We start from the raw sequence: 25,734 nt of genomic DNA on the forward strand, positions 1-25,734 counted from the left end.
TGTTTTGACGGAGCACAAAATACCGGATGCCGGGGTATCCGGGTAGAAACTAATTACAATGTATAGTTCCGTCTGACTTGTTAAGCGCGACCGGTTACACGGTGTGTAGACGAAATAGGTATTATGTAAACACGAGTTACCTTAACTCAGTAGTAATTTGCTCATAAGTATGTGTATTGCTGTAAAATTGGGCCACACTGTGCCAATTCACAGCATTTAGAAATCTACACAAAATAAGTTCTGGAAATAATAGGCAACACTTTCTGGAGTTGAACTTTCTAAAAAAAAAAAACAGGACAATTGAAGTAGCTCCAGAAAGGCCAACTCGTATATCTCCATACAGCATGTAAACTGGATAAAAGTGGAAATTGTGATGTAAAAAGTGGTACTGATAAATATGAAATACTGCTGAATGCTATGCAAACCATGGAATAATGCATAAGAAGTTTTTTTTTTTTTAAGCTTAAGGTTTTTGTTGATATTTCATCAGTTCTAAAAACAACATCTATTTGGACAAATTACAGGCTGTGGTGTCAAGACACACAAGATCAAGATCTGTATAAAGTGTGCTGTAATAACTGGTGCTGACTGGCATGCAACTTGTGGCATGGTGTAGAGGGATTTTTTTTTTTCTTTTCTGTTTTTGATTTTGATTTTATACACTTTATTAATCCCCGAGGGGAAATTTCTTCACTACAGCAGGGGGGCTCTCAGGGGGAGATGCTGCAGCAGGCTGCCATGACCGCGGCGCCAGGTAACCTGACCTGAGGTGCGTGTTTTTGGATGATGGGAGGAAGCCGGAGAACCCGGAGAGAACCCACGCAAGCACAGGGAGAACATGCAAACTCCACACAGAAAGGCCCAGGATCGGATTCGAACCCAGAACCTTTTTGCTGTGAGGCGACAGTGCTAACCACTGCACCACCGTGCCGCCCTTAATTTAATTTTATACATATTTTTGTGGGTCTTTCAGTGTTTCTAATAACAACATACAGATTCCACAAATTTGAAACATTTTAGGCGCTGGTGTTTTGATGTGATGGTCCTTTATTGTTTAAAAAAAAAAAAAAAAAGTTTAAAATCTGTTCTCTACTCATAACTATTACATGGCTCAGTAAATACAGCATAAAACATTTCAGTAGATTAACATAGTTCACAGAATGCACACAGATACATGAGCGCGAATGACCACAATGTGTGGGGCTGTTTTCCACCTCCACATGAACACTAAAAGTGACGCTCCGTGAAATTACTTTCACGGCTTTGGTTGGGTGCTTCAAGCACATTGAGGTGTCCAGTGACCTTTGCAGGAATGGCCACTCACAGCGAGAGATGGTGGTTTGCATACAGTGGGGGTGTCATCAAAGCTTTTTCTCAGGTTGTCAGCCACAGCGGCTTTTGACGCAGGAAGCAGCTTTCCTGCTGCTCACTTTCCAACAAAAACAAAGTAACCTTTAACGGAGCATGTCGCTGTCCAAAAAGCTTGCCTGTTACATTTGTGTTCCTTTCATCTTTAGTTTGCAATGTTAGTTTGAAGATGACCTTTGCACTTACTGGTCCCGCCACTGATGTTTTAATATATTTTTAACAGAAAGACTCCAGTGACTCCCTGAACAGACTGGACAGCGGTCTGAAGCCCCAGTTTGAAAATGAGCACTGTGATGCGCAGAGCTAATGAATCACCAGTTGAAACAATATCCTGCTTATTTCAACAGCTTTGGCCTTTAACCCAAAAACTCCTCACCGTTGGAACAGATATGCATGAGTTTTGTTTTATCTAACATTTCAGTTGTCAGAAAGATTGGATCTTTGTACCATTACACAAGAAGAGGATATGTATGTTTTGCAAGAGATGCTGGATCCAGTATCATAATAATGAGAGAGGCTTAGGTCTGGTAAAATAAACACTTTTAGAAACTCACAGTACAGAAGCGGCAGTACATTTTTTATTATCACTCAGAAAGAACAACGACTTCAGTAAAAATTGAAAGGGCACCTTCTTGCACCTACAGTAAATTCTAGGAGTACTTAGAGCACTTGAAATTTATGCACTTAAAAAAAGACACTTTAGTCTGTCCGGAAAAGAGCGGCATCCATGTTTTGTTTTGTTTTGTTAGTTTTTTATGCTAATGATGCTTTGTATTTTGAAAAGATCTTAAAAACATACTGACATACTGTATAATCAGTAAATTCAGAAAGTGTTGGATTCCAGATCACTTATGTGTACTCCCTCTGCAGGAACTGTATGAAAAGAATATTCATCTCTTTGTGTACTTGTGAAGTGTGTTCTTGACTGTTGCATTCATCGGTGTTCTTCCTGAGGTCTTTAAGCTAATGGAGATCTGATATCACACCACCTTTACACCATGTAACCTTGGTATGTACACGGCAAGTACTTGTACAATCCTTTGGCTGGAAGTCAATATGGTCACAGCTGATGAAAACGATTTATCCAAGCACAGTGAAGGCTTAATTCAACATCTCCCTTCTCTCTCTCGCAACACAAGCTGAGGCTACCAAGCTGTTATGCTAATTCTGGATCATTTGGGTACATTTCCAACTGAAAAAGCCGCTCATGTTTTGTCATTGAGAGAGCAGAGCACCAAAACACCCATTAACCTTGCAGCTTGGTGGTAGAATTTAACACCTTTCATTTTACATGTAAAGACATGGAAATGTATCTCAGTTGGAGTTTTTGAATGAATGCCAGCGCTGCTTCGCACAGGAGCCATTTGATGGCTCCATTCTCCTTTGACAACTATCGCTGCCTGCTTCTTCTGGTCTCCAACTTGAACATCACTCCATCACCAGCCCACCCAGATTAAATCTCTAGTTTGTGCAGTGGATAAAGGAGCCAACAGAAAAGATTGATGAGAGTGTGTGTTTGAAACTTGTCCTCTTTATGTCTTGTCTTGTCACTATGAAATTCCAGCAGATTTATTGCCAGTGATATATCACATGAATCCTCCGTAAGACAAAGCCTGCCTATTTGCATCTTCATACTATATGACCCGGGCTCCAAATACCATTATTTTTGTTTAGTGAGTCAGGAAATGGCCATGTTGACCCATTGACCTATTCTATGAGGTGAACGAGGATTACACTTGTTTACAAGTCAAGCATAGTGAAAGCAGTATATCTTGCAAACTGGAAAAGAAAGAAATTAAGTCAAAGGAGGGCATAACATGCCGTTTTATTTTGTTAAGGAGCCATATGGGAGCTAATTATAACTGAAGATTTTGCCTGTTGTGTCACGGCTGCTTAAGATATAAAAGTGCACAGATGTTCCTACAATTACAGAGCCTGTCTACTCAGTCCTCTGGCTTTTCAGCCAGTTCAGGTGGTGACATTTGTGTCAGGAGACACACACACACACACACACACGCAAACACACACCCTGAGGGAAAGGGGTGCTGGTAAAAAGGTACACCACACAATTATTGTCAGAAGCAAGATTTTTTATTTTCACTTTAAAAGAACAAATTTCAAATCGTAAAAAAAAAAAAAGCAGCTTACAGTTTCTTTAATTTCACAAACTTCCAGTGTGAATGACAGCAATAAATAACAGCTTTCAGATAATCACACAACTTAAGTGTGAACACGCAAATGCTACAAACTATGTACAGGTTTTCAAAAGCAGCTACCAATCCTGAAAACAGAATAGGGCATTGTATGCCTGAGCTTTGATATGGCTTCACAGACTGTAAAGATGAAAACTTGAATAATGGATTGTAAAGCTGAATGAATGTAAATGAGGCACTGCCTGAGGACACAATCTGCTTTGAGGAGCCAAGAATCATTAAAAAAAAAACACACAAAAACAACTCACACAGCACACAACTGCCTTTAACAAAGCAAACAAATCCAAAAGTATAAAAATTCTTCTTTTTACATCTGTACAAAATGTAGTAAGTTCTTGGAAATTACAGCTTAGCTTTTTTCTTTCCTGAGAGAATCAAGTCACGGAGGTTGGACATCAGTTAACTTGACAAAACACTTGAAGACTCGGACTCAGTTGACACGGATGAAATTGGCCCTCGCTTTTTTGTCATGAGAGTCACTTTCTGACTCGATCGGCTGCTCACTGTCAGTGCACTCCTGGCTGATTTCTTGAACTTAACTCCCAGGAAAGCATAGAGGATGGGGTTTAGGCAGCAGTGGAAATAGGCCAGTGCCTCTGTGATAGAAATCCACTTCTCCACCGCTTGCTGCAGCTCACAAGAGGGGGAGATCACATTCAGCGACATGAGGGTATCTAAAAAGATGCCGATGCAGTAGGGCAGCCAGCAGGTGAAAAAACACAGTATGAGGATGACTGTGGTCTTCAGCGCTTTCTTCTTCAGCACCTGGCCTTTGGCGCCTTGTGACAGCTTGTTGATGATGATGCAATAGCAGATGAGGATGACCAGACCGGGCAGGATGAAGCCCACCAGGATGTGCTGGAAGCGGAACACAACTGTCCATATGAGACTGGTTTTCACTGGGTAGATGCGTTGGCAGATAGTCCTGGAGTCTGCTGTCTCCTCGCTGTCTTCATTGAGGAGGATATTTGAGGACCTCACGTTCTGCACTCTGGCAAACACCAGGTCGGGTACAGTCAGGATGGCTGCAGGCAGCCACACACCCACATAAATCACTCTGTTCGCAAGCAGCTTCCTTGTGGCTTGGCTGTTCGTTGCCCGTACAACCGCCAAGTATCTGTCGAGACTAATGAAGGCCAGGATCAAAACGCTGCTGTACAGGTTGACTGTGTAGATCATGTGCACAGACACACACAGGAAACTTCCAAAGTACCAGGTTTTGGCTGCGTCTACGGCCCAGAAGGGCAGCGTGAGCACGAACCAGAGGTCAGCAACGGAGAGATGGAGCCGGTACTTGTCCGTCATGGTTTTGACCTTTTTCTGACAGCCCATGACAACAACGACTAATCCATTGCCAATTACCCCCAGAATAAATATTATTCCATAAACCACAGGCAGGAAGACCTTGTTGAAGTTGCTGCTGAGTGCTCTGCCACAGTGCTCTTGGAACTCCAGATCATCGAAGTCTCCAGACTCCTCTGAGATGTTGAAAGTACTGTTGTCTAAAAAGTCGTATGCAAAATCAAACTGAAAGAAAAGAGGATTTGTGTTAGGAAAGATATAAGTAATTATTTCCAAGCACATTTCTGCAAACTTTTTTTGTTTTTAATTGGAAAAAAGCTTCTCTTTTCTCCAAGTTTTTAATTTTATATTTAAATGTCTTTCTTTTAAGGTTAACAGTAAAGTTATAAACACGAGTGTAAACGTATCAAATATATTTGCATTAAACGTCCAAAAGCAAAAAGCAGACACAACTTTCCCAGGTCAGGTTAGAAAAAGAACGCGAGAGAAACTCACCTCCTCCATGTTGATAATATTCGGAGCAGTGAGTGTGTCGTGTCGTGTGAGTCAGGGTGATCAGTTGGTTGTCTGTGAGGGACCAACTCATTAAATACCACCGGTGCTTCTGACCCCTCCCCCCCGCCTCCCTCAGAGAGGAGGAGCAGTAGGATGAGCACGTCGTCTCCAAAACGGGTGGGCTATAAAACCAACTATGATAAGGGCGTCAGTTTGTGAAACTGTCCAAAAAACGGCGTCTGATACCTCATTGCCTTTAAAAAAAAAAAAAAAAAAAAAAAGACGGAAAAAAAACGCGGACTTGAACAAAGCCTTTTGGGTATAAGGACTGGCGTTAGAGAGTATGTCCTCTTTATGTGACCTGTGTGAAAAACACGGAGTGTTAGGAGGCTTAATTTTCTTAATGGAGTTTAATTTATGTTGATTTTAATCATGAAATAAGAAGTTAAGAGCTTTCAAATCAAGAACTATATAAAATCTGTGCTGCATGTTTTGACCACTGTCACCTGCAAACAATATAACATTCAAACATTGAAACCTAATTCTACAAGAGGTATTATAGAGACTCTGTAGGAGACAAAAGGTCCCCTCAGATGCCTCTCCAGGAAAGCTTTTTGAAAATTAGAGTAATTTTCAGATTACACTGGTAATATATCATCAACCTGCATAGTGAGGACTGACATTTTGATTGGTCGTTCAGGGTCTCCTCCCAGCTTTATATTTCTCCCTACAAATCACTATAACTGTGTCTGATGACATTTTTTCCAACAGCGGAGGCCTGGATCTGTCTTCACCTTTACACATACTCTGTCACTTCTCAAGTGCTGTTATGTCTGCGCTCCCAAGTGCTAAATGACCCCCAGTGGATTTGAAAAAGAGCCACACACCGTATAATGTGTGGTTTTCTATCAAACAGCTTTCGAGCCTCGGTATGTCGAACATTCACTCTCTCACGGCTTTGCCAGCCCCTCTCTCATTTCAGTTAAGGCAGTGATGACAGGGCCAGGCCACACGAAACTCCCCGCCCCTCCTTTCAGACAGAGCTGACGGTTGTTTGAAACTGAATATCCTCCATGTGGCATGCAAATACTGTTTTATGTCTGTGATATCTGAGAGCACTGATAGATTCAATGAGCTGTGCTGCACCATTGATTCCACTGATTTCTCTTTCTTGTGCTAAAGAGGGATTGTGAGTGTTTACAGGCGTCTGTTTTGCGTTAGCAGTTTTGAAAGATGGGTTTATAGCAGACAGATGAATTTGTGAACTGAAAATATTCATCCAGTGGTTATTCCTGCCATTTTAGAGGCATGTGTGAAGGTATGATTAAGATTTAACAACTAAAATCAGTCTGTTAAAGGTACAGCAGCCTGAGAAACGATCCACAATTCATATTTGAGTTGCAAAACCACCAGCAGTGAACTGAAACAAATACTTAGTATGAGGTGCTCATCAAAATGGATAGGTTTTGGGAAAGATCCTAGTCACATCCGAATCATAAATTTGACTCCTGCTATTAAAAGATGAAATAAAACTGTCGGCATTCATGTGGTGACTTTGTTATTTAACTTCCTTAGTAACAATGACAAGGATTAAGTCCCTCCCCGCCCTTTCCTCCCCCAAAAAAACCAAAAAACCTGCAGCGCAAAAACAGCATAACATTTTAACGGTGACCTGAATGAACTGAAAGAGAAACGCTTCGACTTCTCTTCCATGTTGAATTTCTGTTTTGTATTTCTGAAATCCCCTTGTGTGAGAGAAGCAATGTATTTTCATTTTCTTCAGAATAAAGATTTTTGCCTCATGATTTATTGGTAAACAGTTGACAATGCAGTGCTGAATCTCAGCATGAGAAAGTGCTGAGTAGAAAATAACCTGCAGGCAAAACCACTTTAATATACTATCACAGCATCCATGAAATAATAATCTAATAATGAGCAACTGCAGACATACTGTATTAATCACACATGACTGTGTATAAATTAAATTGATACGTATGTGTTGAGGCTTATCAAAGTAGCTGTAGATTAATCCTGTGTGTGTTGTCCTCAGATCGCCCTGCAGCAGGACTCCTGAGGAGTGGAAAACAGGGGGAATCTGCAGCTCAGAGAGGCCACTGTATGTATGTATGGTATGATGCTCTTATCAACGCCATTCAGACGCAGACAGTTTTCTTTGTTATCTGTCTGCCAGCAGATTCCAGGATTTCATCTGTTCGCTGAATTACACAAAACACTTAATTTTTTACATTCCCCCAAATCACTTTCAGTACAGAGGGGAATTCCACTAACTCACTTTTTGATGTTGCTTTTCTTCTGAAGTGTTTGTATGTTTTTAAAAACCTACAGAAATTTTTTGAAATTCTCGGTGGAGGGTTTTAAATGTAATGTTCTGTGTTGTGAGGTCTTTGAAATGATTCCACTGTGTAGCAGGTGTCCTTACTTGAAGCATAATTAACGTCCCTTTGTGAGCAAAATGTTTCACAGAGTTAAACTCATAAAATAATACAATAGCCACCAAAAAAAAAATCTTGTATTTTTTTTCAATAAGAGAATATTACTATCAATTCAGTGCTATTATTTCTTTTTTGAAGTTGTTTAAAGGAGGTCGCCTGAGGATATGAATCCAAACTCAGTCAATGTTTGGAGATTTTAGCAAAATGTTGAAATGATGTAGTACAAATGGAAGCTGGTGCCTTATAAAATCGTCTTCACTATACTGTAACTTTGCTGCAGATCCATTTATGGATTTTTCTCCATGACATTTTGATTCATTTCCTCCTCATGCCTTTGAAAGTATGGAGTACCTACCATGTGAAAAACTCAGAACTTCATACCTGCATTTTGTCTTCTTGTACCTTTGAGAAATAAAATTAGACATAATCAGTGTGCCGCAATCAATCCACTTTTGCAATTTTGTCTTTCATCATTTGTGGAGTCTGTGTGTACATGGAGCTTATCGTTTTGTAAGATTTCAACAAAAGAGATTTCACTCCTGATGATAAATAAGACCTTTTTTTGGGGCTCTGCAGCCTCCCATGTCAGTGTCAGGATTCAGATTGCCATCGGCCCAGAATACAAAAGATCTGTGAGCTACTTAGAATACAAATTGCAAGAAGTGTGAACGGCAGTGAAGGAGGCCTTTCGGTGAAGAATGGCTATTGAAATGAGGCAGAAGAATGCTGGTGAGATAAAGAGAAGAATGAGCAGTGCTGTAGTCAACACCAGCCCTCCAGTTCCAACTCATCCCGGCTCCCCTCTGCAAGTCGGCACGGGGATCATTTTTCATAATGATAGCTCAGCTCTAATATCTCTGTCACGTTTTTTAGAATCACCGCATAGAAAATATCATCGCGGCTTGTTTACTGAGCTGATTCTGGGTGTCGCCCGTAAATGCTCAGAGGGTTTTTGGTTAACTCAAATACCTTTAATCTCTTGTCTGAGCACTGAAAAGTTGTCTATGTGTATTTTTCAGTCCATGCAAGAGTGTGTGTGCTTACAAACGCACTTTAGACTCAGATAGTTGTAGGCGTGCTGCAGTGAGAGAAGAGAATTTTATTTTTGGAGACATTTGTCGAGCTCGTTTTCAATAGCAGTTTGATATGCATCAAAAACGTGCTCTCCTCATAAGAGAGCTCTTGTTCCATCAGATATTGTTACACTCAAGTCATTATCCACACTCTCAGAGTCCTATAAATAATCTGTAGTACGTAGTAAATCTATTGTGGTGCATAAATTGTGTGTTTCTGCCTCCTAATGAAGGCTGCGGCCTCTGTGATGTTAGTACAAGGACTGAAGTGTGAACTATTCTGTTTTGAAATGACTTAAGATCATCTGAATGCATCCCCACATGTTTGTGCATACTTATGTTCATTATTCACCTCGGAATGCATAACTCCTTTATCTATCTATCAGCCATTGCTCTATCAGGGTGCTCTTGTTTTTGTGCCCCTCTGTTGGAAGGAGAGGGTTTGCTGCGGGGGCTGGAGTGGTCGTCGGCCCTCAGCCAAGATGTGAGATCCATCCTTCATGCTCCCCGCACCGTTGTTTGGGTTGTGTCTCGTGTCAAGACAAGACAGATCAAGCCTCGGTGTGTAAAAACCTGACAGCAGAAAAACGATACTCTTAGTGCACAACTTATTGCAAGACTTTAATCATGAATGCAGATGCTGTGCAGAAGTGACGGAAACTCCTCAAAGAGTCCTTCCCTTTATTTGACTGACATGTGAGAGCTGTCACTACCAGGGGTTGTTTTTTTTTTGTGGTTTTGGCACAAAGAAATATTAATGATTATATTTCCACATAAGAAAATATTTGTAAAAGCATCCGGCTTGCTTTCCTTCTGTATTTGTGTTGTGAAGAAAGAGCTTGAATTTGAACAATAGAGCCACTTTAAAGACAAAGCTTGCTCCTTATCTTTGGAGGGCACCCACTTAAACTTCCTACTGTGCCGTGGGTTTGCATGTGTTGTTGGCCATTTTTAAAAAGAAACTCTCTTTCCTTGACCTCAATCAAGGTCACAATACCTTGGTGAATTCAGTGCGACATGCAAGGGTGTGCAGAAGTTCAGCCTGTGTGATTTAATGAAAATTACTTTAGTGTGATGTTATTACAGACACAATCAGCTCCTTTTTTCTAATGAGTTTCTATTTAACAAATTTGTTTCTTTATTAACAAGTTGGATAATTGAAGGAATTGTATTACCCTGCAGGGAATACGACCTTAAAGTGTCATGACCTGTCACTCTATACTGAACAAAAATGTTTTGGAGTCTTTGCACACAATTTAGGAGAGAGTTTTGGAGTATCCATCTCAGCGGATTTTAATGGAGACCATAAATATCTGTTACAGAATAAGTTGGAAATATATTCATCTTTCTGACTCCCGTGGTAATATTTATTTGGGGTCACAGCAGGACAGCAATACACAAGGGTCCTGCCTTCAACGTGGAGGCCTGGTGATTTATTTTCATTTTTCCCTACTTGATACTAACAAGCTTACTCCTCAGCCACTAGTCTGACAACGTTGGTGGGCGACAACTGGAAGGAGGCAATTTTTAACTCCAGAACATTTTCACGCTGATTACCCTGAATCCTGCTGCTGCCTGTCCTGACATGGAGTCCCTGCAGAATTAGACGTAGGGCATGAACCAATAAAAACTGAAATGGGTGACACTGCCCTCGAGCAGTCAGGGGAGAAATGTATCCACATGTGGCACAGATCCAAAGTGAGTCACAAGGCTGCTTGAGAAATGTGGTGGGTTGTTGCATAGGAAGGGTGTTTTCTGAGTCCATGGTAAATGCAACCAGGGTTTCCTTTGCTTTCTCACCAACGTCTCCACTGTGGTTTTTGCCTTGCAACAGCATTATAACACTGGCAAAACAGCCTCCAGTGCTTTGTGGAGTTTAGGTCATTAATATACAGTACATTGTATAAAAGCAATGCAAATTCTCCTGTTTGGATGATTTGAATATTTTAATTTGCACAAGAATTTAGATGTCTAATTAAAAGCCTGATTTTAGATTTTTTTTTTTTTCAAAGAAACAATGTTAAACGGCTGCCACTGTGTCAGCGCATCACACAGACCTGCCGTAGTAGAAAAGATAGTTTTCTGAAACAGTCCCTGAGTTACTGTTTACTGCAGACTGTGGGAGATCCCTCTGCTGCATTTGTATACGACAGAAGATCACAGCGAGAGTTCATTCAGGCTCTCTGCAGGTGGAAGTCCTCCATCTGGCCAGTGAGGATGGTGGAGGAGACTCAAATGTGAACAGAGGCTCAGCTGATCACCTGATCACCTCAGATAACAGGAACAATAGGCCAGATGACAATAGATAAGAGTTGAGTGACCACAGAAGGGGAAAAAGGGAATAAACCTGCTGCCGGGCCAGACTGTCTCTGTAACGAATACTACTACTAACATTGAGAGTGTTGAAGGAAAATCTGTTTGAATCATATGTCAGTTTATTTATGAAACAATAGCCAGCACAAAGTTGTATTTTTTTTGGCCTTGTAAACATTTAATTCATTAATAGTGTATACTTTGTTTTTAGATTAATATGACTGGTTTAACTGTTGAGAACCGACTTGTTTATAACTTTAAACCAAATTGGTCGCCTTGATAACAAGAAAAAAGGGATTTTTTTATTTTGTTTGTTTGCATAACATGTTTTCTTTCAGACTACTGTACAAAAATGTCAAAAAAATATAAATTGAAAAGTTTGGTGGGTGTAAGTGCCACCGGAGTGGAGATTTCTCATTCAGACTATGAGAAGAAAACACATTTTTTTTTAAAGTCATTAAAGATGTATTGTAAAATTGAACATGTTATTTAAAATTAAAGGCTGAACCTTGCTTTATTTCTGTTTTCTGTTTTAATGTATGCAAATTACTGCATATTTAATCAGGGAATGACTCACTTGTATATTTAAACTTAAAATTTCAGAAAACTTGCAAAACAAAGAAATACTTGTCTTTATATAAGTCATCAAACAGGGAAGTTTCATGGTTATATTGTATCTGTGAGTCCAGATTTCCCCCCTCTTCACCTGCAGTATCTACCTTGACTTTCAAGGCTTGATGCCAACATTATTTTGAAAAGTGTTTCTGAAAAAGGTGAAGCAGCTGTTTTTATTCCATTAGTCATCACATTTTGCTGCACCAGACTACACATAACACGGTTTGAGCATTACCTCTCAGTCTCAGATTATCCAAGTAAACACATCGTTTTAACCTTTCCGGAGAGGCTATATAGGTAAAACTGTTGCCTGTGGCAGTTTGTTTTTAGTGCTGATTTATAGTACCACTCAGCACAAAAAAAACTGGCTTCATTCATTATTCAAACACAGTGATGGAAAACTGACAACCTGGATTTGTACAGATGAGCATCCTTGCAGATGGACAGAGGTTCCTATGACGAGTGACATTAGGCTCTGGTCTGAAGCAAGTGTCCAGCACCCGACCACAACAAAGCACCCGCACAGGAACATATATCAGCCTTGGCCAGAGGGATGCTTCGTGTGGTGCCTCCTTGTCTGAAAAATGACACCGTCTGCACAGACTGCCTGGAGCTAACACAAAACAAATAGTTGTTTTATTTTCATCTTCCTATGGTCTCCAGGAAAATGGCAGCGGGTAGTAAAACACAAAATAATTTTTGTTTTTCTGTTGCCACTCTCAGTACATGAGTCACATGATTTAATCACAGTCTGCTGATTGAGCTGGAGCCTCTCGTGAAGCAATTCATATGACGTGCCAAATTTCTATTTTACCTGGAGTAAATACCGGTACACTCATTGTTTTGCTCACCAATGCTCGTGATGTCAGTGCTTTTCAGCAAACGCCAAGGATGCGGAAACAAAGGAGGCTCTTAGTCTGAAATGTGTATTATTTCAGAAAGAAGAGCAGCATAATACCACTGAAAGGAGTCACGCACTATTTCTGCTCATGTTTGTATCGAAGCAGACAGGTAGCGCCCCTCGTGAATAAAAAAAATACCGATATTTACAGCCAAACAAACCAACCCTCAGAACTCCTTTCGCCTTATGATAGCACTTCTTCCTCAAACCAAGTATTGGGTTGGATCTTAAAGGCGCTCGCTGGGGACCCGGGGCCCTTTGTACTCGGCTGCCTTTGGGTTTATTTTCGAAGCACAATTGAATTCTTCTCTTTTCTAAAGACTGCGAAGACTGTAGATCCCTGCGCTGATACAGAGTGCTGCCTTTTCTACCTCCCGCTGCCCCAAATCTGTGAGGATTATTGTGTTTTTGTGTAAACAAAGATGAGGAGTAAATAATACATCTGGATTCCCTGTGCCCACCCTAGCATCCGGCCTTTGGACTTTGATTATTTAGCAGGCCCCTGCTTTAGAGATGTTTATGACAGGATGTAGGATGGGCAATGGTCACCTTGTCAGCCTAATAACAGGATTGCATTCCCAGAAGAAGGCAATTGATCAGGATATGACAGGTGCTGCTTTTTTTGCTGCTTGTTTTGAGTCTTATTTATGCTGTTTGTTCAGTTTTTTGCTTCTTGAAATCATAATGCGTTATCGCCTCGGTCTTAGCAGGCCCATTTGGTCAAAGCACGCTTCCTTCTGACAACCAAAGAAACAAGGAAATTTCCATTCATGAATTATTAGCAGTAGGTCAACAGTGTGAGCCTGAAGAGCAGCATGTGATAAAGTGGTGCATTTGTGGAGATAGACAAAGGTTTTTTCAGGCCCCGGGTGGGAACAAGCTCCCTCTGAACTCATATTGTTTGGACGGATTATTATCTGTCAAGCAGCGAGACACTTAGATATTTACTCTGAGCTGTGGTGGCCAGAGAGGAAAGGCGCCAGGCTTGTGGCAGAAAGTGTCATTATCAGCAGTGTCAACTTCAATTTCTGGGTTATCATCAATAACATCTTTATGACAGCCAGACCAGGGGGTGTGTTTTCAGTTAGAGCCATGCCTCGGTGTGATTCACTGTTTACTTTTGTCTTGTACTGAGATAAACTTTGTGTATTTTGAAGTGTTTATTGCAAACCAACTGGTAACCTCCACACCGTTCCTCGTCCATGTGCTGCTCCTTGAAGTCCTTGTTTGTATTTTGTCTCCATCTTTCGTAGCTAAGCATTCTTTGATAGCTGGCTCTGCGCCAGCTCTCACCAGCCAATCACGCTGTGAGGACGGTGCCGGAAGGATTCTTGATTCTGATCTTCCTGCGGGAAACATTTTAGTTTGTTCTTTTTTGTCTTTGCTGTTTGTTTCAGACAAATTGCAGGTGCAAACCGCAGCAGTTCTCGGGCATCACAGGGGGTTTCCTGAAGTGCTTCCAACAGTAAATGTAAACAGATTTTGTTGACTGGTTGTAGGCTGAATCATTGTTTTGGAAACTGACAGAAACAATGAAGTGAGCTTCAGAAACCAAACACATCATGTAAGTTATACACAGCCAGAAGTGGATTTTAAATTCACTCAACTGTTGTACTGAAGTACATTTTTGTAGAATCAGAGTATTTCCATTTTACTTCCACTTGCTACATTGAAGTATTTTTCTACTTCGCGACATGTCAGAGGTAGTTTTCATTTTTTAGTCACACATTTTTGAGTGTTTTACTTTTCAAAACATCTGATCCTCTCTTAAAATATGATGGTAAACAATCTGACACTTCAATATATTTGGCAGATACTTAAATAAAATGTGTAAAGAAGTGTTTTTATCGTGTTTTGTTCATACAATTCACAAGAAAATGATCTAAATTCCTCTTCTATGACAGTAAACAGCCATTTATCAATGTTGTTTGTCTGTATAGTGCTTCATGTGAAAATGTAGGAAATAGACAAAAGAGGCAGCAGCTCTTACTGTGTGTTTTTTTTTTTTTTTAACTCTTCATCGCTGTTTCTGGAAGACAGATTTGGATTTGACACTGTGATTCATCACAGTGAGTGGGCGGAGAAGATTTCAGACAAGTAATCCAGCCAGTACAAGAATTTTATTATCGTTAAACAGCAGAGTCTCAGGTAGGGCTGGGACACACTGCCTGTATGTGATCCAACTCTTAAAAGGACTGTATGTTTAATACCTACTGTGGAAAGATAGTAAAACTATGTCTAATATGTGTTGTGTGTGTGTGCCCAAGAACAACTCAGAAATAGTGTGACAAAACAACAACAACAAAATGCTGGCAGCTGGGATTCACTCTTTTTTTTTTTTTTTTTTTTTTTTTTGCACTCAGTGAATCAACAATTCATTTCCAGCCTATTTGTACAAAAGGTGATTGTTAGCAGCAGGTCCAGCCTGTCCACTTACAGTTTTCTGAGTGAACCCTCTGGACAGCTATTGCTCAATCATGGCTCACCTCTCTGGCAGAGGGCATGGACAGCGGCTTTCACACTCACTTCAAATCAAATCAATGTGTGATCCATCATGGGCCTCTTGCCTCCGGGGCAGCTCCGGATCTGTAAGAGGTACTCTCTGTGGTAACCACTAGCTGCTCATGTCTTGGACTGATGCATGTGTTTGTGTATGTGTGTGTGTGTGTGTGTGTGTGTGTGTGTGTGTGTGTGTGTGTGTGTGTGTGTGTGTGTGTGTGTGTGTGTGTGTGTGTGTGTGTGTGTGTGTGCAGAGTAATAGAATTAAAGAGCGCCCCCGCCCCTCTTGGGAGTTTTCCATCTGGTTTTATATGTTTTCTGACAATTAGGTGACTTTGAAATATATATTAGCAGATGTTGAGACAGGGAAAGAGTGGAAAAGAGGCTGTTGAACATCCTGAGTCTCTTACAGTAGCATCAAGAGCGTTGTCATCTTTAGGTACTGAGAGAAGTAACTTCCTCAGAAGACATTGTTTTGGGAATACCCCATACGTCCTGCAAATGTTTGTGTTCTTTTGTTGGAAAAAAACTGCAGTCATGGCACTTCAGACACACTTAGCTCTGAAACATTTGATCTGAATAAAAACAAACTTTAGTTCCTGTTTCCTTTCAAAATCACTTTTCCATATCTGTTCTGGAGAATGTCACAAGATAAAACAACATGTGACATTAATATTTGACGTCAGTCTTTTTTTATATTAATACATCAGTTTCACAGTCCTTAAGAAAATATTTTCTCGCCATAAACCAATCACACATTATATCGGCAAAGAAAACTACAAATAAAGTCATTTTAGGTCACAAAGCAAATGGTTTAGAAAGTGTTCAGTTCTAATGAATGTATATATTGTGTATATTCACTTCACAAAGTTTACAGGCAACTAACAACAATTCTTGTTATCGTCAAAACCAAAATCTTTGAAACTTCACATGATAATTCAGCTGATCGGGAACACCTGCTCTACTGGTGTTTGGTGTTCGCCCAAGGATTTCTAGGAGGGCAGTATCCTATTCGCTATCATGAAGGAGGATTTTTATGTGTCCTTGGCTGAAAGAGATAAAAAGAGAAGTGTTAAAGCTCCTATCTTTGGTGTCTTCAGTTTGGAGCGGCCGCACAAGTCACGAAAAAAGGAAGCACTCACTTACAGAACACTTGCACATGTCTCCTACTGTACTGTGTTATATTCTCATACCTCTGCACTGGGACAGTCCTGGTATTAGGATTTTGGGTTTTCCTTTCGTCCCTGACTCATGAGCTCAATATCTCAAGAACTCATTAAAGGAATTTCTTCAAATTTCTTCAAAAGGATTCACTTGGTTCCAAAGATAAACTGATTACATGTTTGGGATCAAAGGGCAAAGTCACTGTGACCTTACATTGTGCCATTATTGTGAAGCAACGCCTTGAGAAAAATTCTTCAAATTTGGCACACGCGTTCATTTGGACTGAAGGATGAATTGTTTGGAATTTGGTGGTCAAAGGTCAAAGGTCATGGTCACTGTGACCTCATATCCATCTTATCAGTCTTTCACACTCTCATGAATGCGATATCTTGGGGATACCTCGGAAGACTCTCTTTAAATTTGGCACAAACGTTCACTTGGACTAAAAAAATAACTGTTTTTGAATTTGGTGGTCAAAGGTCACTGTGACCTCACATTCATTCCCATCTTTCCATCCTACTCTCATGAGCACGATGTTAACTTTCGGGATTCTCTTCAAACTTGGTGCAAACGTTTAGTCCAACTCCTTTTTGCTGGTCAAAAGTCAAGGTCACTGTGACCTCATGTCCCATGCCTGTTAATGTGATATCTGAGTAACAACTTGAGTTTAGACAAATGTGGATGTGAGATGCAACTTCACTGGTTGGACATACAACTGCAAGGAGGCAATTCTACTCATTTAAATACTTAAAACAGCTATAATAGACATTTTTATGATAAAAATGTGTCAAATGAATATGCATGAAAATGTGAAAGGGGTTGCTCGTAGTGTTCTTTAGAGAATAATCACCTCGATCTTCTGCTCCCCTTGACACTAAGCTTTATAATTTGTTCCAGCTTATTGTTTAGCTGTCTGCTCCACAACTGTTCACTCCCCCTGGTCTCGAAGTGCTGGATATTTTGATTAATCAGCTTTAGAGGTTCTGGCAGATTTTCTGGGGAGAGCCAGGCTAGCAGTTCCTCCCTGCCTCCTGTATTAATGTTAAGCTAGGCTAATTACTCTTTAGCCCCTACTCCATAATTAAAGCACAGACATGAGAAGATCAATACAGTGGTATCGATCCTTCTCATTTATCTTTCTGCAGGAAATGAATTAGCATATTTTCCAAATTGTCAAACCCTTCCTTTATTTCAGTTCTGGTTGATTTGCTGCTTTCCTATTGGAGACAGAAGCTGGTTTCTTTGTCATGTCTTGGTTGGCGAAAAAAGGGATATTAAATGGTTTTATTCATGTTAAGATGGGAATTTAATCACACTTCATCATGTAAGTGGTTCATCTTAACCAGGATCTCATACCACCAATGTAACCACAGGCATGAATTGCAAAGGTGAAACGTGTCAGACTCTCTCCTGCGATCTGTTCACACTCAGCTTTGTGTTGTTCAGACTTATTGTTAGTCTTACTCACTGAACATCATCTGTAGTCTTCGACTGGTAACGGTGACTCATGTGACACCCACTGCCTGTTACCTATCCCCCCCACCCAGGAATCATGCATGGCAACTTTTTTTTACGGGCCCCCATGATTCATTAGATTTACTGGGTTTGAATGCCCAGCGGCCGGCTGCCATCATAGTAGGTTGAGAAAGATCGTTTCTTCCATCATCATGTTTCTAAATCATCTGCAGGGCTTTTAAATTTCTCCTACATAGATAATGATAGTACTCCGGCTTTGTAACACTGAGGCAGCAAGGTGTAATAAATCAAGATTTTAAAGGAATCAATTTTACGTTCGCTTATGTAACTCATCCCTCCAACGACTGCTGCGATCCATCTCCAACCTGACTCTTTTCTGTACTTCAATATTATGATGATTTTCCATATGAGATGCTTTCATTTGAAGATCTTAAAACATTTTAAAATCTGTCCCAAACTTATCAACAGAGGACACTTATTGAATTGATATGCTGTCAGAAAGTCACTTTCCACCACTGACGTTCTTTTTCACATGATTAGATAATCGCTTTGACTTCAGGCAAACATCAGGACAAAATCTTTTACAAATACACATATGTAGCCAGAGGCTTGGCTGCACATCCAAAGAAATGTTCAGCACCAAATTTTGTCGGCAATCATCTATGATTTTTTGGCCCAGGCGAGCCCATTCTCCACTTCCTTGATAATTAAAAGATAACTGCAGATGTAACGCTTATCTTTTTTACTGCAGCCTTCTTCTTTTTTTTTTCTTTGCAAGACTCCAACACATCTTGTTCACTTCTTGTATACAAATAAATACTTAAACTCTCACTTTCCAGTGTGGAGACTGGGAGGAAGCGACAGAGGGCTGCAGGGAGACAGAAGGAGTTGTAAACAGATACAGCAGAGAGAAACAAAAACAAGTTGCTTCTGTCGGACGGGTGGGAAAACAGGGTGAACTTATAGTGAACCTGTTTGTCATGCTTTTGTTGTCTGCCTTCCCCATCACATGTAGGCACGTAAAAAACACTCCGCTCTGCTCTTCACTTCCCCTCTCTCACGACTGACAGACCTCTTGATAGATACCACAGATGTCCACAGTGAGAGATCAATACCCCCCCCCCTCCTCCACACACACACACACACACACACACACACACACACACACACACACACACACACACACACACACACACACACACACACACACACACACACACACACACACACACACACACACACACACACACACACACACACACACACACACACTTTGCCATGGATCACGAGACACTGCTGTAGCCGTATTCTAGCTCGGGGTCGCACTTCCCTCCCTTCAGATTGCGTGAGAGGGTTTGATCATTTTGTCTCCTCACGCTGCCATGCTGGCGTCTGAGTGTGTCAAAACACCAGCTCTTTCTTTTGCCATGAATTCTTACACAACGAACAGTTTCATGTCTTAGCTGGCACAGAGCTGACCCGGGTGATGTGTTGCTTAAAAAAAACAAAAAAGCCACAGGTGATTAAGTCATCAACAGTCAAGCAGTTGATCCAGTGCTTTGGAAACAAACACACCAACAGCTGAAAGTGACTGCAGAGGCTACTCATTGTTTGACAGCAAGAGGAGGCGAATTAATTTTTAACAGCATAAAAGTCTCGCTCATTAGTGGACTCCTCTGATCTGGTCATTGTGTTGCTGCTGCTGCTCAGGGCAGATGGCTGCCCCCTCTTGCAGTAATGGGGGAGGATGTGTGTGTGTGTGTGTGTGTGTGTGTGTGTGTGTGTGTGTGTGTGTGTGTGTGTGTGTGTGTGTGTGTGTGTGTGTGTGTGTGTGTGTCAGTGTTTATGTTCTTTGTGCGCCCCTGGGTGTGTCATGTCTGTGTGTATATGGTGTGTTCACTCTTGTCTGTCTGTGTGTACTGTATGTCTCAATTCACCCTCATTATTTGTGAGTAGGTCAGTAGAGTTCACTGAGAAAACTAAAACAAATGAAAGTTATTTTAGACAATTAAGTATCATTCTCTTGATACTGATGCACCCATCTGTTGTATTCTGTCAAGATTCTTGCACTCATTTCTTGTAAATTTTTCAAATGAGGGAAACTGCACAAGAAAAATGTGTACTGACACATTTTGGTTGTTTTAAGTGTTTGAATAGGCCTTAAATGCTGAATATAAGAACAAATGACTGTTTTAAATAGTTGAGAGTCGGCGGGCAGGCACAAACAGCAGAACCATTAATGGCAGTGTATCTCTCTGAATGTGAATACCCCTACAAGCACTGAGCCTGGATGTGTGCTTTGTTTCCGGCGACAATACAGAGCTTACAGCACATCTGGCATCATAGCAGGGACACAGTGTTTGTCTCCCCCACTGGGATGTGCTTTCTGCACCATTAGCTGCTCACGAGGCAGGAGAAGACCAGCTTCAGCGCTGTCCCACTGTCAGTCATTCATGATGCGTCACTTAACACACTCTGCCCACGTCCCTACCATCGTGGATGCAAGAGCCGTATCCGTGTCTCCACATCCATGAACCCACGGCGAGCGTTTCATTCTTTGAGATGGTCATCATCATGAAAATGGCCAAACTTTTGAATATAATTGCTCCTAAAGCAGCGACTATTACCACCATGCGGCATCCTCTGGTTTATGAGTGTAGCTCGATTCTTATTTAATCTAGTTTTATTTATTCAAGAAGTCTCATTTAGACAAACAACTCTTACAAAAGAAAGCAGCGAACAAATTACATATGTACAAGATCACAGCAAAAGCAGCCAGTCACATAAAATAATTGTCCCACAAACACACACAGCAATAAAACAATCACAACCACAAACAGAGTAGATAAGAACATGTCAAAATTCATGAAAACAACCGACAACACCGTAACATTTCGTCCACACCATAACAAAAAACATTTTGCTTGAAAGCTGAAATTTGCTTGACTCCAGCAGCAGCCTTATTTGAACCACAGCAGCTGGGAAAAAAAGACAGAGGCATCTCAACAATTTTTTCACAACAAAATACACTGAATATGTTAACATTTCTTTCTTTTTAACCACGAAGTGATCACTTTGTTTAAATTTGTTTGTGTTCTTGCACTGTGCTTGCCACTCTAATTGAAAACCTCAGTGCTGAAGAAAGGCTTTTTCCCCAATAAAGCACACAACAATTAATTTTGTTCATCAGTAAAGATGAAATGAACCAATTAGTGTTGAATACAGTACATGAAAGTACACAGTACTGTACAAAATACTTTGATCATAGTGTAAGCTTCTTGTCATCACTCATTGTTCCATTTTTTGCTAGAAAAGTAATTATTTTAGAGACTTTGACAGTTTAAGAAGTCATATCAATACATTTTGTGGCCTTTGGGTTAATTGAGATTCTTAATCCCGAATTAGGCCGATGTGCTTTTCTGTTGAATTGTGTGTTAAGGACCCTTCAAACAAACAAACAAATCCGACCCTGAAGTCAACGAGGGAAAGGAGATCTTTGTGACCTCTTTGCCGACTCTGTGTTTGTTCTTGGAATTCCAACTCATTAAAACCCTAACAAGCACAGAGCCGTGGAGGCTTGATGGTAAGTAGCAAAGTAAAGTAAAGTGACCCACAACTAATAGCTGAAAGGGGGAGACAATGACTTTGTTCGCAACAAAAGCTTTTTCGAATCGTTACCTGGCTCAAAGCTAAAGTCTATCAGATGATTAGGATTCTGTGCACAGGCTGACATAGTGCAGTTATTTCTCTGTAATTTTGAAGTGATGCATAACACCTCACGGCCGTTACACTGAGAAAATACAAAGCAATTTAGAGGGGGCTTTATGAACAACACTCAGCAGCTACAACCCCCATTTAAATTATTAAGGCGTCCTGAAGTTTATATTACACATTACTACTGAAATTGCTTCAAAAATGCCATCAAATCAGGTAAGAAACATTTTGAAATATGTTTGTTTGAAAGCCTCCTCCCCACATTTTCTGCAGTTTTACTCTCCAAGCACACAGAATGTATGGCATTAAACCCAACATTGTGCTGTCACTACACTTACCAAAGCACCTGAATTTATTGCCTTGTAAATTTTGTTATACGCTTCCCTCCAAAGGCTTCCTGGTTTCAACATGTGACATTAGCATCATGAGTAAGAGCTGGTGTGACCCCCGTCAGACTATTATATCTCTTATTGGCTAACTAAGACAGATCAGGGTCAGAGATGCATGTTTGGATCGCCGGTGATACAATTATAGACCTCTGAAGGAGGCTGCTTCACTTTGCCTTTAAAGGGTCATAATAATACACACACACACACACACACACACACACACACACACACACACACACACACACACACACACACACACACACACACACACACACACACACACACACACACACACACACACACACACACACACACACACCACAAGAAAACAAGCAAACATCCCATGCCTTTGCCAGCTGGAGAAAACTGTCCGTTACAAGTGGAGTGCTGTTGTTTGCTTCTTCATCCATTTATTTCTCTCTTTCTATAAATAGAGCACAAACAGCGCTGAGGACGTAAAGCTGACAGACTGCTCTGGGTGGTATTTTATTGCTGAACATCGTGTTGTAAAAGGGAATCCTGTCTGGGCAGTTAGTGACCTCCTCACACTGACTTTTCTCTGCTGCAGCAGAACCTGATTACAAACAGAAAGCCTGAAGAAATCGTAGTTTTTTTTCTCTCCATCATGTGCACGGTGAAGTGTAGGCAGCTAAAGGCCATGAAAACAAAATCCACCAGATGGTGCTCATCACTTCCTCATTTCAATTTTCATATAATCTTTTATTAATTTCAAGGCAAGCATCAGTCTCACCTTGCAATGCCCCTTCATGTGAGCTCACATGAATTGGAGACAACTGTGATTGTCAGTGCTCTTTTTTTGGGGGTCTACATGTCTGCTTTAATGATTTATTGATGGACGACTGCCTTTCATCTGAGCGGGGCTTTCTTGCCCACTCGAGTGTCCAGCTATTCCCATGTCTAAGGTTTCGCTCCGGACTTTCTCCTTTTTGATCATCCCCAGGTCTCTTTCAATTTATTTCAAGTCGAGCGGGCCTCACATGCCTCCTCCCTGCCGCAGTGCCTCTTTGAATTCTCCATGAGGATAAATGTTCTGAAAAGAAAGGGGCTAGAGGAGGACTGACAAGCTTGTGTTACCGGAGAGAGATTTACATGGGGCCATAAAAGCCAGGGTGAAAGGAGAGGAGATATAGCCCATATTAAAAGGTCAGTGTGTGGGGACGGAGAGGTAAACTGACCCAGGTGGGATGAAGGCCGGACAGCCCACACACACCACCTGCACACACTCCCATCCACGCCCTGCCCTCTGGTCGATGACTTTTTGGCTTCGGACAAAACGCTCCCACCCAACTTATCCTCCGTCTCTCACTCACTTAGCTGTCTACTGTTTCCCCTTGGAAGAGTATTCAGCCGTTGTTTTATTTTATCATCATCTCTGGCCCATAAATCACCAAGAAAAATAGTATCAGCTCCAGCACTACTGCTTAGCTTGTGCCTTGAAGCCATGTCAAGGCTGAGCAGTCCTCTGACACCCAGTATCCCCGAGTGGGCCAGTATGGATGAATCCCAGGGTACCACGCTGCCAAAAGAAACAAAAGAAACCTTGTAATATTGTGAACGAGAGCCTACAGGCTGTCATGGGGGGTAAAAGAAAAAGGGCGTTTAGCTCTGAGACGTTTATGAGAGGCCTTGGGAGGGAAATCCATCATTGCAGAGAGAACAATTTATGTCCAGCACGAGATAGTGACTGACATCTCCCATCCCGCAAAGAGACTTTCTTGGTTTTAGTGTGCTGAATTTGTCGGCCAACAATTGCAGCAAGTTATTTTGCTCGTGAGCAGATGCTTGGTGAAATGATTTCAATATCAAGCGTTGGTTGAGGATTGCATGTGACACAGTCTGGTGAGCACACCACTTCCTCAAATAGAGAGAACACGTTGTACTCTACCTAACTTGTTTTTCAATGGAGAGGGCTATTTCTGACTTACTACGTAGTTTGTGATGTGTTCATGCGTGAAGCAAATAAAAAAGTATTTCTCATACAAGATACGTGTTCTTAATTCTGCATAAATTAAAGCTTCGAGGCATTTTTTTTTTTTTTTTAATTAATAGGATCCTTTAAAGGTCCAGTCCAAAGGGTATCTCTCCAAAAAAAAAAAAAAAACAGCTTGCAACCCTCTGAAACTCTCAAAGTGTTTTACAATGCATTTAAGACACAAAATAGCAATGCAGAATAAATCAATCTAAGATGTTAATTTTCACATCAGGAACAACAAACCGGTAATTATTGGTTTTTAAAATTAGGCTACCATCAGCCTGTGAGTTAAAATATGGACTCTCTGCAAATGACACATATTATTGTTAATTGTTTTCCTTTTCTGGGGCAAGAATTAAGTAACAATCAGTTCAAGTGCTAATGAAACATGACTCCTGAAGAGGCAGCACAGCTGGGTGCAAGGGCCATCTAGTGGAAACACGCACGTCATTACACAAATGGATTGTCCCACAGATTACAGATTCACAGACAATCATTCTCACTTTGCAAACACATTTCCATGTGGATGGCCATTCAAATCGTTCATCATATTCATTCACCCTCTTTGTGAAACCAGTAATTGATTACTAAAAAGCAACAGATGGAGCGTTCCACATTGAGAAAATAGTGCTCTGTTGTGGTTGTGATGGAGTGTCGTCTGTTGGATCCAATAATTTCTACTAACATGTAGAGGGAATAAAGGTTTTTAAGCATTTCCAGGAAATGTAGGAAGAACTGAGATAAATGTAAAGCAGCTTTTTTGAATGGCTGCCATCAGGAATCTGGCTATGAGTCCCCATTGGGCACACTGTCACTTGAGTGCAAAAAAAAAAAAAAAAAAAAAAAAAAAAAAAAAAAAAAAAAAAAAAAAAAAAAAAAAAAAAAAAAAAAAAAAAAAAGATAAGATACATGTGTGGGTCACAATTCCAGGAAAATTGACACATATATCTTTTTTCAGATAAAAATGAAATCTTTTTTGCGCATGTGCATTCAGATAAAGAAATTTAGGTTTGACCAGATTCCTGTTTAAAACACTGGATGGTATAAAAATTAAACAAATCTTTAGTTTATGAAATGTTCCAACGTTGATGTGCACTGCTACCCTAACATTTCTAAATATTTTAAAGTAATGTGTGTGCAGTCTGCATCCAGTGCATGGATGCCACTGGAGGACCTTCCTTTGAATAATAAAAGTGTTCATTGTTTGGATTTCAGTGCCTGTGGATTAAATTAATTTATTATAAATGATGCAGTTAAATTCAGTTTTGTAACTTGAGTCATTCATCGAAGTGAGGTCATAATTAGCCCCCCATCATTTTCACTTCTTTTGAGAAGTATTTTTTTTTTTTTTTTTTATAATCATTTTTTTCATTGTTGCTTCAGGTTCAGTTGGATCATTCCAATTCAAAATGTATGAGTTGAAATTAAATATTTTTTCTTCGGGACCAGGCTGTACAAATTTCCTGGCAATTACTCGGTGTTATTTACAGAACAGATTCTACTGAAGAAATAATTGCTATTAAAACTGTTGACTTTTTGGTCTGTAAATGATTCTGCAAAACCAGGACACTGGTTCTGGAAAGAAAAGTTACTGTTGAATTATTCAAATGTTTTTTTGATGCTGTGGGCACCACAAATTTAATTTAATTTAACTCCACTTCCATGGGGTAAAGACAAATCTCAGACAGATTCCGTAGAACCTGGGGAAGAATATTTTTAGAGGGAAAGTAGATGTTTGTCATTTTAGTTTGGGTGAAGTTACCCTT

The 25,734-nt window shown here is 40.5% G+C and overlaps 1 protein-coding gene across 1 annotated transcript; it reads right to left on the bottom strand.

Moving 5' to 3' along the window:
• Positions 1-3,443: 3,443 nt before the first annotated feature.
• On the bottom strand, positions 3,444-5,165 carry cxcr4b (chemokine (C-X-C motif), receptor 4b). The gene has a single exon (XM_069698431.1). The coding sequence runs from the start codon at positions 5,163-5,165 to the stop codon at positions 3,981-3,983; it is 1,185 nt and encodes a 394-aa protein (XP_069554532.1). The 3' UTR covers positions 3,444-3,980.
• Positions 5,166-25,734: the final 20,569 nt, after the last annotated feature.

Source organism: Brachyistius frenatus, unplaced genomic scaffold, assembly GCF_029030835.1.
Source record: "Brachyistius frenatus isolate BFR_SWC_R1_liver_20210118 unplaced genomic scaffold, ASM2903083v1 Contig_27, whole genome shotgun sequence".
In the NCBI taxonomy this organism is placed as follows: Eukaryota; Metazoa; Chordata; class Actinopteri; family Embiotocidae; genus Brachyistius; species Brachyistius frenatus.

Bases quoted from the DNA above. Each gene is read 5' to 3' on its own strand.
- cxcr4b (XM_069698431.1), bottom strand. From the start codon at position 5,165: ATGTGCTTGGAAATAATTACTTATATCTTTCCTAACACAAATCCTCTT.